The sequence below is a fragment of the Ylistrum balloti genome, unplaced genomic scaffold, assembly GCF_031769215.1.
Source record: "Ylistrum balloti isolate Yb309-2 unplaced genomic scaffold, AGI_CSIRO_Ybal_v1 Utg369756, whole genome shotgun sequence".
In the NCBI taxonomy this organism is placed as follows: Eukaryota; Metazoa; Mollusca; class Bivalvia; order Pectinida; family Pectinidae; genus Ylistrum; species Ylistrum balloti.
The window spans coordinates 1486778-1500603 of NW_026781957.1; the positions used below are offsets into that span (position 1 = coordinate 1486778).

A 13826-nucleotide genomic window follows, 5' to 3' on the forward strand; every position below is an offset into this window, starting at 1 on the left:
CTGTAGATGGTGTTGTGGATTCAGTCTGATCTGTAGATGGTGTTGTGGATTCAGGCTGATCTGTAGATGATGTTGTGGATTCAGTCTGATCTGTTGGTTGTGGATTCAGTCTGATCTGTAGATGATGTTGTGGATTCAGTCTGATCTGTAGATGATGTTGTGGATTCAGTCTGATCTGTAGATGGTGTTGTGGATTCAGTCTGATCTGTTGGTTGTGGATTCAGTCTGATCTGTAGATGGTGTTGTGGATTCAGTCTGATCTGTAGATGGTGTTGTGGATTCAGGCTGATCTGTAGATGATGTTGTGGATTCAGTCTGATCTGTTGGTTGTGGATTCAGTCTGATCTGTAGATGATGTTGTGGATTCAGTCTGATCTGTAGATGATGTTGTGGATTCAGTCTGATCTGTAGATGATGATGTGCATTCCAGTATTCCAGTGCCTTGTGTATAATATTAACATTGTGTTGTGGATCATTTAGAATCTGTCTGTCTGTGTGTCTGTCTGTCTGTGTGTCTGTCTGTCTGTCTGTCTGAGACTGGTTTTTCTGGTAAAGTTTGGATCTACTTTTAGCCTGTGATTAGACAAACATTTCTACAGTTAGTGAAACCATGTGATGATGTTGTGATTCAGCCAATATTAATGCCATGACTCTTTTTATGATTGTCTTCAGTGGTTGTTATGGTAACAGTTTTATCAATGCAATTTGGATTTTGTTTCTATGGTGATAATTGATAAGTTCATTGATTGGTAATTATGTTATGTATTTATGTTTATATACAGTGTATTGCAATGGTAACAGCTGATTGTTGCTATGGTAACAGTTTATGTTCATATAGCAACAGTTGTAGAACCCTGTACTATATATGTAATACTGTGATGACAGATGAAGAGTTCTGTACCATAGATGTTGCTGTGGTAACAATTGAATGTGTTGCTAGGGTTACAGTTGTGTATGCTGCTGTGATGACTGTTGTATTTTTTTGTTAGGATCATAGAACTCAGTAATACATTTATTAGTTAATTTCTTTTCATTTTAAGGCTAGGATCGACAAGTTAAGTCTAGGATTGACAAGTTAAGGCTAGGATCATCAAGCTAAGGCTAGGAACATCAAGTTAAGGTTAGGATCATCACGTTAAGGCTAGGATCGTCAATTTAAGGCTAGGATCATCAAGCTAAGGCTAGGAACATCAAGTTAAGGCTAGGATCGTCAAGTTAAGGCTGGGATCGTCAAATTAAGGCTGGGATGGTCAAGTTAAGGCTTTGGATCATCAAGCTAAGGCTAGGAACATCAAGTTAAGGCTAGGATCGTCAAGTTAAGGCTAGGATCATCAAGCTAAGGCTGGGATTGTCAGGGATCATCAAGTTAAGTGTACAATCGTCAAGTTAAGGCTAGGATCGTCAAGTTAAGGCTAGGATAATCAAGTTAAGGCTAGGATCATCATGTTAAGGCTTGGATCATCAAGTGAAGGCTAGAATTGTCAAGTTAAGGCTAGGATTGTCAAGTTAAGGCTAGGATTGTCAAGTTAAGGCTAGGATTGTCGAGTTAAGGCTAGGATTGTCAAGTTAAGGCTAGGATTGTCGAGTTAAGGCTAGGATCATCAAGTTAAGGCAGGATTGTCAAGTTAAGGCTAGGATTGTCGAGTTAAGGCTAGGATTGTCGAGTTAAGGCTAGGATTGTCAAGGATCATCAAGTTAAGGCTAGGATCATCAAGTTAAGGAAAGGATCATCAAGTTAAGGCTAGGATTGTCAAGTTAAGGCTAGGATTGTCAAGTTAAGGCTAGGATAATCAAGTTAAGGCTAGGATTGTCAAGTTAAGGCTGGGATTGTCAAGGATCATCAAGTTAAGGCTAGGATTGTCAAGTTAAGGCTAGGATTGTCAAGTTAAGGCTAGGATCATCAAGTTAAGGCTAGGATAATCAAGTTAAGGCTAGGATTGTCAAGGATCATCAAGTTAAGGCTAGGATTGTCAAGGATCATCAAGTTAAGGCTGGGATCATCAAGTTAAGGCTAGGATTGTCAAGTTAAGGCTAGGATAATCAAGTTAAGGCTAGGATTGTCAAGGATCATCAAGTTAAGGCTAGGATTGTCAAGGATCATCAAGTTAAGGCTGGGATCATCAAGTTAAGGCTAGGATTGTCAAGTTAAGGCTAGGATAATCAAGTTAAGGCTAGGATTGTCAAGGATCATCAAGTTAAGGCTAGGATTGTCAAGGATCATCAAGTTAAGGCTAGGATAATCAAGTTAAGGCTAGGATTGTCAAGGATCATCAAGTTAAGGCTAGGATTGTCAAGGATCATCAAGTTAAGGCTGGGATCATCAAGTTAAGGCTAGGATTGTCAAGTTAAGGCTAGGATTGTCAAGGATCATCAAGTTAAGGCTTCAATTGTCAAGTTGTTGGTTCACACATGTAAAGTACATGAATACAAGTTTTTCTAGTTGTGGGATGATGTCAGTTTATCAAGTCAGGTTATGTTTTGCTTCACAGATGGGTCATTTAGAAATCAAGCCAAGTTTAAGTTGTACTGTCAATACAATATTTGTTAATTTAACAAAGTCACTAACTTGTGAATTTGTTTTTTGTTAATAAAGATGCTCATATTTGTGTGTTTTATGTTTTGAATGATATTGTTTTAGTGGTGAAATCATATTTTAATGGACACATATCTGTTAAGTTTCTTATCAAGTGTGTTCCAGATAATGGTATGGAGTGGTGTAATTATGATGTTAAGGATATGTGAGAGGAACAGAATTGATTCACTTTATTGGACATGTTTTTTTTTGAGGTCATTTGTTCTATTTTTAGTCTGTGAAATTTTTTGAAATTGATTTGTTTCAGTTCTAAGATTACTTGTATGTTTTTGTGGCAGGGTATGAAGTTGATAACTTGTATCAGTTTTCTTTATATAACTCTTACAACTATGAAGATTTGTGAAGTTTACCACAGTGTATTTGTGAAGTTCTTTTGAAGTTCTAGGATGTTTCATTGTCTGTTTGAAGTTTATCACTGCGGTATTTTGTAACTTCTGTGCAGTGTACTTTGATGTCTTTTACAACATTTATAAACTTTATAACTGTGAAGTTCAGTGGAGTTCACTCTTTTGTCTACTTTGAGGCTCTGTGAATTTTACTTTTTGTCTTTTTGAATTTCTGTGAAGTTTATGTTTTTGTCTTTCTGGTGATCTGTGAAGTTCATTTTTATAACATTGTCAAGTTTGTGTAATTTACATATAAATGTAATTACAGTGTTTTGTGAAATTCTGTCAAGTTTTCTTTCATGTGTTATGAAGTCCTGTGAAGTTTTCTTTCATGTGTTATGAAGTCCTGTGAAGTTTTCGTTCTTGTTTTTGTGAAGTTCTGTGAAATTTATTTTTATGTTTTTGTGAGTTCTGTAAAGTTTTCTTTATAATGTTTTTGTGAATTTAATCATTGTGTTTTGATGGCAGTTCTGTGGAGTTTACTCTGTGCCTTAATGAAGTTCTCTGTGAAGGTGTACATTTTATCAAATGTATCTTTGTGACATTTTTATTGAAATGATCTGTTCTAATACCTTAGTAAATTATCCCTAAATGTTCAATGTTATAAAATGTAAATGATATTTATACAGCTATATAATGGTTAAGATATTGTTATAAAATATGTTGTTTTTTACGCACATAACCATATTTGGTCATATTTCTAAATGTGAATTTCATGTACACGATTTACTGAGCTAATCATATTTTTTATTTCTGTTTTCATTTTCTCAGATTCTTAAAAAAAAAGGTGTGATTAGTTTTGTTCTAAAGCAATGAAGTCACAATGAAATTGGATAGAAAATGAAATATTGAGAAAATTTTAAAGAAAATAATTTTTCACAAAACAAGATTTATTTTTTGATGCATTTCATTAAAAAATGATAATGATTGATTAGGAGATTGTTGTAAAAATAAGTACACATTGAAATGACTGACATGGTAGTCAGAAAATGCATGTCATATTTGATAAAGGAACTGAAATTGGGAAATACTGTTGTTTAAAAGGAAAGTACATACAGTTATCAAAGTGTACTTCTGTTCTTATGCTTGTTCTCATCCATAAAGCTATTACCATATTTATCAATCAGTCAGTCCACATCCATTCTGATCTCCCAGAGTTACTGCCCTTTGTTTTGAATGGTCCATGCTTGGCATTATACCAATACATATTTATTGCTATTCATTAGAATATTAATTAAATGTGATTTCATCATCCAGCCCCCACCTGCTGATATAATTACATGTAAGTCCGAGCCTGTGTGATGATGGCCTTCTTGGCCTACGGTGGGTTATATGTAGTAGTATGTTTATTATATCTGAGTACATATATCAGCTCCTTATCAATCAAAATGCTTCATTCTTTTTTTAAATCATCAATGAATAAAGCAATCAATGATTTTTTTTAGATTCTATAAATGAAATATCTGGGTCATTGTTGTTATTGGTCCCGGAAGCATGTTAATGACAGCTGTTATTTTCTTTGTTTGACATGAGGTCGTTAGCAAAACTTTGTTGTGTTCAATTGAATTTTTCTAATTTTTAATTCACTCATGTTTAATTTTTAATTTTAATTGTTTTTTCTGATTTTTTATTTTTTGTCATTTTGATAACATTTTTATTATCACAAGACTGATAGCATTAATTTGTATTAAACCACCGTTTATGATCTCCTCTTTTTGTGTTTTTAATGTTTTGTCTTCTGCTTGCATGTAACCAAACTTCCTCACCAGTAATCGTAGAATTACTATGTAAACAGTAAAATCAAAGTTACCTGCCTGTAAGCTGGTTTAGTCCTACAATCCTACAATGTCCTACATTCCTGTTTGTAATTATCGGTAACACAAGGAAAAGTCAACTCTGCTGTTACTTTACCTTGTATTTGTGAAGAAAGTGACAGAAACAGGGAAAATTTCTGTTGATTTTCTTAACCTTGGTTCCTGTCTGATAAAGTAGTCAAATTTCAGAACTGGTCTGGGTACACACTCAATAATACCTTTTACTAAGTGCTTGATTACTTGGATTTTGTCTGAGTACTCTTGGTTCCTGTTGCTGTAATATAAAGCTCTTAGCCCACAGGAGTCAAAAACGTTTTTCAAAAGTCATGTTAAAAAGAATTGACTTTTTTGAAAAAGTACAGAAAGCTAGAAGATTTTTACTAATATCCCACTTTCCTACAAAAACTCATCAGCCACTTTTGTCCTAAATTTCTTCCAGGATCCATCCCTCACCAAAGGCCATATCCAGATAATTAATGTCATCAGGATATCTTTGAAAATGTAGAAATTAGTTTGGACCAAAGATGTTATGTTGAGCGTAGTCCATCTTATATGATACCCTGACTTCTGGAAGCTTGAATTGTTGACCCTATCATATCTTCAGATACATTGGTCTCGTACGTTAAAGCTGGGCAAAATTTATACCAGAAATTTAAGGGTCAGAGAGATAGCAGTGGATTTTCAAAGTGATCAACCTGTGTATATCTAACACTAGTTTTTACCATTCTCCAGAATAAAGATCATTGATCAGGTTTTTTATTTTAGGCAACCAATGGATACATGCACATTACAAAACCCAACTTATACAAAACTTGATGATAACCAAACTTATACACATTAAAAAACTTTATAATTACAAAATTTATACATATTACAAAAAATTATAGTAACCAAACTTAGCACAATATAAAACTTTATAATTACCAAATTTATACATATTACAAAAAATTATAGTGACCAAACTTAGCACAATATAAAACTTTGTTCACAATGATCAAGTTGATACCGACAACAAAATGTTGTTACAACTTCAAACTAACCAAAGTTATTGGAGAAAGATCCAGAGAAGCACATTCCATTGAAGATAAACATCTCCTTAAGCCCCTGTTGAGTGTATTCTCAAGTTTTAACTATTTCATCATGTACTCCTATAATCTAATAACAACCTCCTTAACACATTAGAAAAGGCTTGAATCCATATGGAAACTAGACCATCTATTACATATGTTAACTTGACAGCCATACATTGACATAGCAACCATACACATTGACATGACAACCATACACATTGACATGACAACCATACATTGACATGACAACCATACATTGACATGACAACCAAACATTGACATGACAACCATACATTGACATGACAACCATACATTGACATGACAACCATACAATGACATGACAACCATACATTGACAAAACAACCACATATCATAATGACAACTGTATATTGATATGACAACAATATATTGATGTGATTACCATAATGCAACCATATATAAACCTGACAACCATGTATTGACTTGACAACCATTTATTGACTTGCATTTATTGACATGACAACATACATTGACAAAACAACCACATATCATAATGACAACTGTATATTGATATGACAACAATATATTGATGTGATTACCATAATGCAACCATATATAAACCTGACAACCATGTATTGACTTGACAACCATTTATTGACTTGACAACCATTTATTGACTTGACAACCATGTATTGACTTGACAACCATGTATTGACTTGACAACCGTGTATTGACTTGACAACCATGTATTGACTTGACAACCATGTATTGACTTGACAACCATTTATTGACTTGACAACCATTTATTGACTTGACAACCATTTATTGACTTGACAACCATGTATTGACTTGACAACCATTTATTGACTTGACAACCATATATAAATTTGACAACCATACATTTATCTTGACCAACAAGCATTCTATTTTTTTCTGAGAAAATCATTCATGTAAGGCTTTAAAGAAAAATAGGAATGAAGTTTGACATTGCATCATAATAACCAGAGTTGGTATTTGATGGAGCAGCCATGTTCAATGTTCAAGAGTGACCCACCATATTTACTCGGAGGATCACTGGTTAATTATCATGGTATTCATGGAATGAGAAAAATCCATCAAGACCAGCATTAATGTTAGAGTTTGGGACTCGTACATCATGTTAACAACATGATGTATCACATTCTGTCAGAAAAAAATTACATTGTCCATTTATATAGATAAACATTGCAAAATATTGTTTCTCTTCAATTTATGATTCCGTCAATAAAACTGAACCCATAATTAGTCCTACAACAACCTCATATTTACGATAACGTCTTTCTTGTGGTTAGAAACAGATCTGTTTTTTCTCAAAATGCTGTGAAGAACATCAGAATCTAATCTAAGGAGGTGTTTTGGTATCGGATTCAATCTCGAGTAGAGAATGCTGTTTAGAAGGGTGTGGTTTTGTCTGTACAGATATTACTACGCCTTTGTTGATATGTAAAGCACACATAAAAACCAGGATCATGAGGGTAAAATTCACCGCAGTTCATGAAATAACATCAGTTTTTATCACATAGTTCACCACTTTTCAACAGACCTGTACAATACATCGTCTGTGAAGTTTAACACTAAGGGAAGCAGCAATGTGGTTCTGACAGATAGAGAAAAAACGTTTCTTATAAACTGTATCAGTTTAGTTTTAAAATCATATCACAAATTTTGTTTGATAGGTTAAGTTCTGCTAAATATTTAATTAAAAAGGCAAAATGTTTTGATACCTGTGAAATATATCATTTTGACAGCTGTAAAAGATTGCATGAAACAGTTGAACAAGTGGCTGCAGTTGTTATAATGGCAATTAACAAGAACCCAAAAAAGCATCAATATATTTTAGTATAACTGCCAAGCATGAGAGTTTGTCTGATATAAATATAATGACTGATTTAAAACGAGGATCTTGTCTATTAATGTGAGAGAGTATAGGTAAAAGTGTACTGGACTTACAGCGAATACTGGGAAAATTAAAGGGATGTTGAAAGACAATGAAAATATATATAAATAACATCTCGTGTATATTTAGGTTTAATTGAATCAGATTAATTTGAACCCTCTACCATTACAGTAAATAAGTCAAACCTGCCTTGTCTATATCAAAACTAATTTCACATTTTGCAAATTGTTTCTGTATGTTATTTAAGCTGGTATTCTGTTTGAATATTATCTTTATTTACTGTAAAGTGTTCAAAATAAGTTAACCTTTTTGTACCAAAGTGTTACTTACATTTCTTAAGCAGCCATTCAGATCTGCTGATACCGTATTTATGTCACAATCAGCTCAGTTTATAAGACCACCCACACATGATGGTTTTCTGAAAAATTCTCATTTATTTCATTGTCCTATAATAAGTCCACTCCTGATATGAAGTCAGAATTTGTATGTGATCCCCATAAGTAATGTATTAGTGATATAAATTTTGGGAAATGGAATCCAAATTCTGCCTTCTTTATGTAATTGTTTTCATATAGAATGTTTTCAGTGTAAAAAAGTGGACAAACAAGTAAAGCTTGAAGCTTTGATCTGAAGTCATACTTATGACTGTCTGCTGAGTATTATGTCTTTCACTGTCAGTTTGTCTATTCGTCCATCTGGCTGTCATTTTGTCTGTCTGCCTATCAGCTAAAGTTGATCCGTAAGCTGGATTACCTTGCTGTTTGAGTAGACTGATCTGTCTGTAAGCTGGATTACCTCGCTGTTTGAGTAGGCTGGTCTGTCTGTAAGCTGGATTACCTCGCTGTTTGAGTAGGCTGGTCTGTCTGTAAGCTGGATTACCTCGCTGTTTGAGTAGGCTGGTCTGTCTGTAAGCTGGATTACCTTGCTGTTTGAGTAGGCTGGTCTGTCTGTAAGCTGGATTACCTCGCTGTTTGAGTAGGCTGGTCTGTCTGTTAGCTGGATTACCTTGCTGTTTGAGTAGACTGGTCTGTCTGTAAGCTGGATTACCTTGCTGTTTGAGTAGACTGGTCTGTCTGTAAGGTAGATTACCTTGCTATTTGCAGGCTCATCTTTCTGTCTGTCTGTTGGTGCTTCAGTGTGTCTGTCAGCCCATCCGTCTGTCTGTCTGACAAACTCTGTTTAGTAATCTGGAATGATTTTATATTTGTCTGTTTGTCTACCTGTGTCTGTCAGCTTAAATCTGTCAGTAGGCTGGATTGATTTAGTGTCTGAGTGTATGTCTGTGTGTCCGTCTGTAGGTCTGCCTGTCTGTCTGATTGTCTGTCTGACAAAGTCTGTTTAGTAGTCTGGATTGATTTTATATTTGTCTGCCTGTCTGAGAGCCTAAGTCTATCAGGAATCTGGATTGGCTGTCTGTATAGATGTCCATGTAAGCAGATCTCTCTATTAGCAAGACTTTTTACATTTGTCTAGTTACTGCTGTCTGTCTAGATGTCCGTGTAAGCAGATCCCTCTATTAGCCAGACTTTTTACATTTGTCTAGTTACTGCTGTCTGTCTAGATGTTCGTGTAAGCAGATCCCTCTATTAGCCAGACTTTTTACATTTGTCTAGTTACTGCTAGTCTGTCTAGATGTCCGTGTAAGCAGATCTATTAGCCAGACTATTTACATTTGTCTAGTTACTGCTGTCTGTCTAGATGTCCGTGTAAGCAGATCTATTAGCCAGACTATTAACATTTGTCTAGTTACTGCTGTCTGTCTAGATGTCCGTGTAAGCAGATCTATTAGCCAGACTATTAACATTTGTCTAGTTACTGCTGTCTGTCTAGATGTCCGTGTAAGCAGATCTATTAGCCAGACTATTAACATTTGTCTAGTTACTGCTGTCTGTCTAGATGTCCGTGTAAGCAGATCTATTAGCCAGACTATTTACATTTGTCTAGTTACTGCTAGTCTGTGTTGAGACTTTATATAATCTTGTGTATATATAAGTCTGTTGTAGACTTAACAGCCCTGTTTAGTAGTAGATTTTAGAATCCTGTTTTTAAAGAGTCTGGGTAGAAATATTCCTGTAGTCTGTTTGTATAAAGTAGTCTGAGGCATCTATAATATCCTGTTAGACCTTGCTTTCTCAAGTCCTTATTGCTAGCATCCTGTTTGTACATCTATCCTACCAATCCTCTGCCTCAATTTGTTTGTAAAAACAAGAATGTTTCTATTTAGCATTTTTTAATTGGTAAGACATTAAAGTGTTAAACCTGTTCTGGTCTTGGTAAGGAGTGCATGGGAATTTTGTGATATATTAGATACTGTCAGTAATAATCATAGTGATTTATAATTTCACATGGTACTTGGCTGTTTATATATGAAACTTGAAGATAACTCAGCAATACTTTCAGTGGGAGTGATTTTGTTACAGAAATACTTAGTGTCAAAATCAATTTAAAGTTATATGCTGCCTTATTGCTATCTCCATCCCATAAGAGTTCTGGTATGAGAAGCTGGGAAATGTAAATCTTTCATGAATGGGTTATGTGTGTTTGGTGAATTAACTGTTGGTACAATGAAAAACACACTGAACCAAATGAAAATATCTGTAAGGGAGACAACTCTGAAATAGATCATACATAAAACAATTAAACAAAAATACACAGTAGCATATTTGATCTGTTTTGGACAGAGTTTGATTACGTTTAGCTGAATCATTATAGAACTGTTCTTGTGATATAGATTATGTAAGTGTAAAGAGATTGTTGTATATTGGACTTGGCTTGCACCGTGTTCAGAATGTTTATATTGATTTCTGATAGCAGTTACAGTGACTTGCATGCTACTAGTAATTAACCCGTCTCTTAGCAAAGACTCGTTACAAATTTGGGGTTAATAACAGAAAAGGTTATCTGCATTGTACCCAATAAGAAAGATACAATGATATTTAGTTGGCATGTTAGATACAACAGCCAAGATTTTGATGGAAAATCTTAATATATTCCTGATTTATGAATCGAGAGGAAGCAAACTTCATTTTTGTTCATTTTTAAGATTTGAATTAAATGATGATCAGTTATTGTTATGATTAAATTTCTGGGTAGAGATAAAAATAAACAATATTTGTACATGGACATGTTGATTGCACTATGGTTGACTTTAACCCTGACCTTCCACCTGTGTTACAGTGTTCTGCAACTTGTGGGCGTGGCCACCAGCAGCGTGAGGTTCTTTGTGTGGATGAGGAGGAGAACACACGCCCATCTAATGAATGTCGTGGTAAGAAACCAAGAAACACACGGCGTTGTAAAATGGGAAGATGTCCTAAGTGGAAGGCAACAGAATGGACAAAGGTCAGTGTGTATTTATAGCCCACAATCTACAAATCATCATTTGTCAGTGTTCCAACAAACAATTTCCTCATACCTCTCTTTCTGAACATCTGTCAATGGTATCGCCTGGGAACTTTTGGGACATGTTTAAGAAAGAATCCCACAGATTTGTTTATTGCATTTTAAGCTCAATAACATATTTATAATGGCACCCAGTAGAAATTTAACATCTCATGTTTGTTACCATCTCAAGAACTATAACTGGAATTATGGCGACTTAGAGATTTACATGTTTTATTTATTTCTTTGCAGTGCTCTGTTACTTGTGGAACTGGTATTCGAACCCGGGGCCTCAAATGTAAAGCCAGGCACCAAAGAACAGTTGATCCTAATCTGTGTGCAAACAAGAAGAAGCCAAGACAGAGAGAGGAGTGTGTGAGAAAGCCCTGCTCTAACTTTACCTGGCAGAGAGGAGAATGGTCAGAGGTAATTAAATCTATACTTATCACCTCCTCGTGGGTTTTTTAAATAAAAATATCTTGCCATTCTTGTTGTAAAATTATTGCCTCAAATTTGTTTTCATTTAAAATAATATTTTTCAAGATTGATTTATATTATGTTGATTGAAAATTGTTTTATCAAGTGTTGTTTATAAAGCTAAACATGTATAACTTCCAGTAGCTAACTTGTTTTGTGTGAAGGTAAGGGACATAACTCTAAACAAATCTTTTCTTCTTCCAGTGCTCCAAGACATGTGGGTTTGGTATAAAGATCCGGTCTGTGACTTGTGTGAATGTGGATAGTGAGGAGGTTGAAGAATGGCACTGTGGAGGAGAAAAACGGCCCAAACCTAAACGAAGATGTAGCGAGTTCCCCTGTCCCTTCATTTGGAACACGTCACCGTGGACAGAGGTAATCAACACCTGTCTGGTTGACAAGTCAGGATGTCAAGCTCAAACAATAGATATTTATCTTTTTAACCTATGGTGCCAATGATAGCAATGGAGGTCAAAGGTTAGGTACTTAACAAGCTGTCTGTCTGTCCCTCTGTCCATCAGTCTTTTTCCTCAGTTTCTATAGATTGCTTTCAGATTTCTACAGATGTAACTGATAAACCTTTTTGTGTATTTAATCCAATTTTTTTCACTTTTGAGAATTCTGTCCCTCTTTGTCAGATAGATTTTATTCTAATGATTATCCTGAATGACTTCCCTGATTCAATTTTCCTCTACATATTTGGAATACCCTAAAGTTATAGTACTAAAAAAAGTATTGTTATACCACAATGCATTTTATTATACTGTCAGTAATATCCTGGTCAAAGTTTGAATGTATTAGTATGAAAAGCTGTTATCACAGATATAAGAAACTTTTGTTATTCAGGCATTGAAACAGTATGTGATTGTGTATGGTGAGGATAATTTACAATAGTTTATAAGAAAGTCTTGCTATTTTACAGTGCAACAGAACATGTGGGGCTGGTATACAGGAGAGGAAGGTGGTGTGTCAGGCTGTTACCAAGGAGGGCTGGATCCTTCCTGGGAAAGTACCGTTCACCTGTCAGTCCACTGTCAAACCTCCAGACCAAAGGACTTGCAACATGGGCGAGTGTGGGGCCCGTTACCGCTGGGTGGTAGGGCCATGGGGCAAGGTAGCCATTCACAGCAGATTGTTATTTATAAAATAAATAAGTTTAATTTTTGCGGTATAGAAATCTTCATTTTTTTTAACATCACCTTTATATGTTTTCTGGTCAATGATTTATGGTTAAATATTTGATGTGTGTGTATTTTTTTGACAGTGTTCCTCACGTTGTGGATGGGGATTCTTACGAAGGCAGGTGATTTGTGTGGATGTCTTAGGGAGGAGGCGCTCCAAGAAACGTTGCCCTGAATCGCTAAAGCCAGACAACAAGGACGAATGCTACTCAGGGCCATGTAAGTGTGTGACATCGACCATCAGGTCAAAAATCTCATTTGAAAAAATTAATATTTTTAAAAAAAGTTAGACTAAATGGGTATTAGAAATTTTGAGAATAAATTAGAACCATGTCATAGCTCCCTCAGACAGATCTTAAACAGTAATCCAGGAATTTGGTTCTACTGGCAGATCGTTCTGTGATAACTTGGTAGGACTTATCTCCCTTAGCTTGAAAACTATCCTTGTTTTCAACATGTTGGTTTGCTTTACCTGTTAGAAGAGAAAACATTAAATATATAACATTCCTTTATAGGTTATGCCAAGTCCTGCCAGCAACTTAGAGAAAAAACTTCAATAAGACATGACAACACTTATAGCTTACTTCTCAAAAACAGACTCATACAGGTAAGTATCACAGGGATTTTTAAGTTATGTTTATTAACTGATAAAGGATCCTCTTCATCATACTCAAAAACATAAAAATTAAAATGAATGTGATTGTGACGTTACTTGTTAATGTATCTTAGATCTATAATTATAGAGGAGTTCCTGATTTTGCCAATATTTAACCAGTCTGTTTTTAAATATATTTACGGTCGGCAATAATACCACATTTTCCGGAAGACTATTCTAAACTTTTACAATACGCAAGGATAAATGTTCTTGTGAATATCAGATCTGGAATGTTGTGGAAATGTTTCCAGCGAATGACCTCTTATTCCTTATTTAATCAGGTAAACGCCCAAATTAATGTTGTATTTAATGGTACCACTACTTGACTATAATTATTGTATGTCTTATTAGTAA

General features: G+C 34.9%; 1 protein-coding gene across 1 annotated transcript in view; it reads left to right on the forward strand.

The window, feature by feature from the left end:
• The window catches only part of LOC132543467 (A disintegrin and metalloproteinase with thrombospondin motifs 9-like), a 153980-nt gene that overhangs the window by 132705 nt on the left and 7449 nt on the right, over window positions 1–13826 (forward strand). Inside the window, exons 29-34 of the mRNA XM_060206969.1 lie at window positions 10956–11120; window positions 11412–11585; window positions 11841–12011; window positions 12559–12750; window positions 12901–13036; window positions 13333–13424. Of these exons, the coding sequence (XP_060062952.1) occupies window positions 10956–11120; window positions 11412–11585; window positions 11841–12011; window positions 12559–12750; window positions 12901–13036; window positions 13333–13424 (930 nt within the window). The remainder of the gene's footprint in view (window positions 1–10955; window positions 11121–11411; window positions 11586–11840; window positions 12012–12558; window positions 12751–12900; window positions 13037–13332; window positions 13425–13826) is intronic.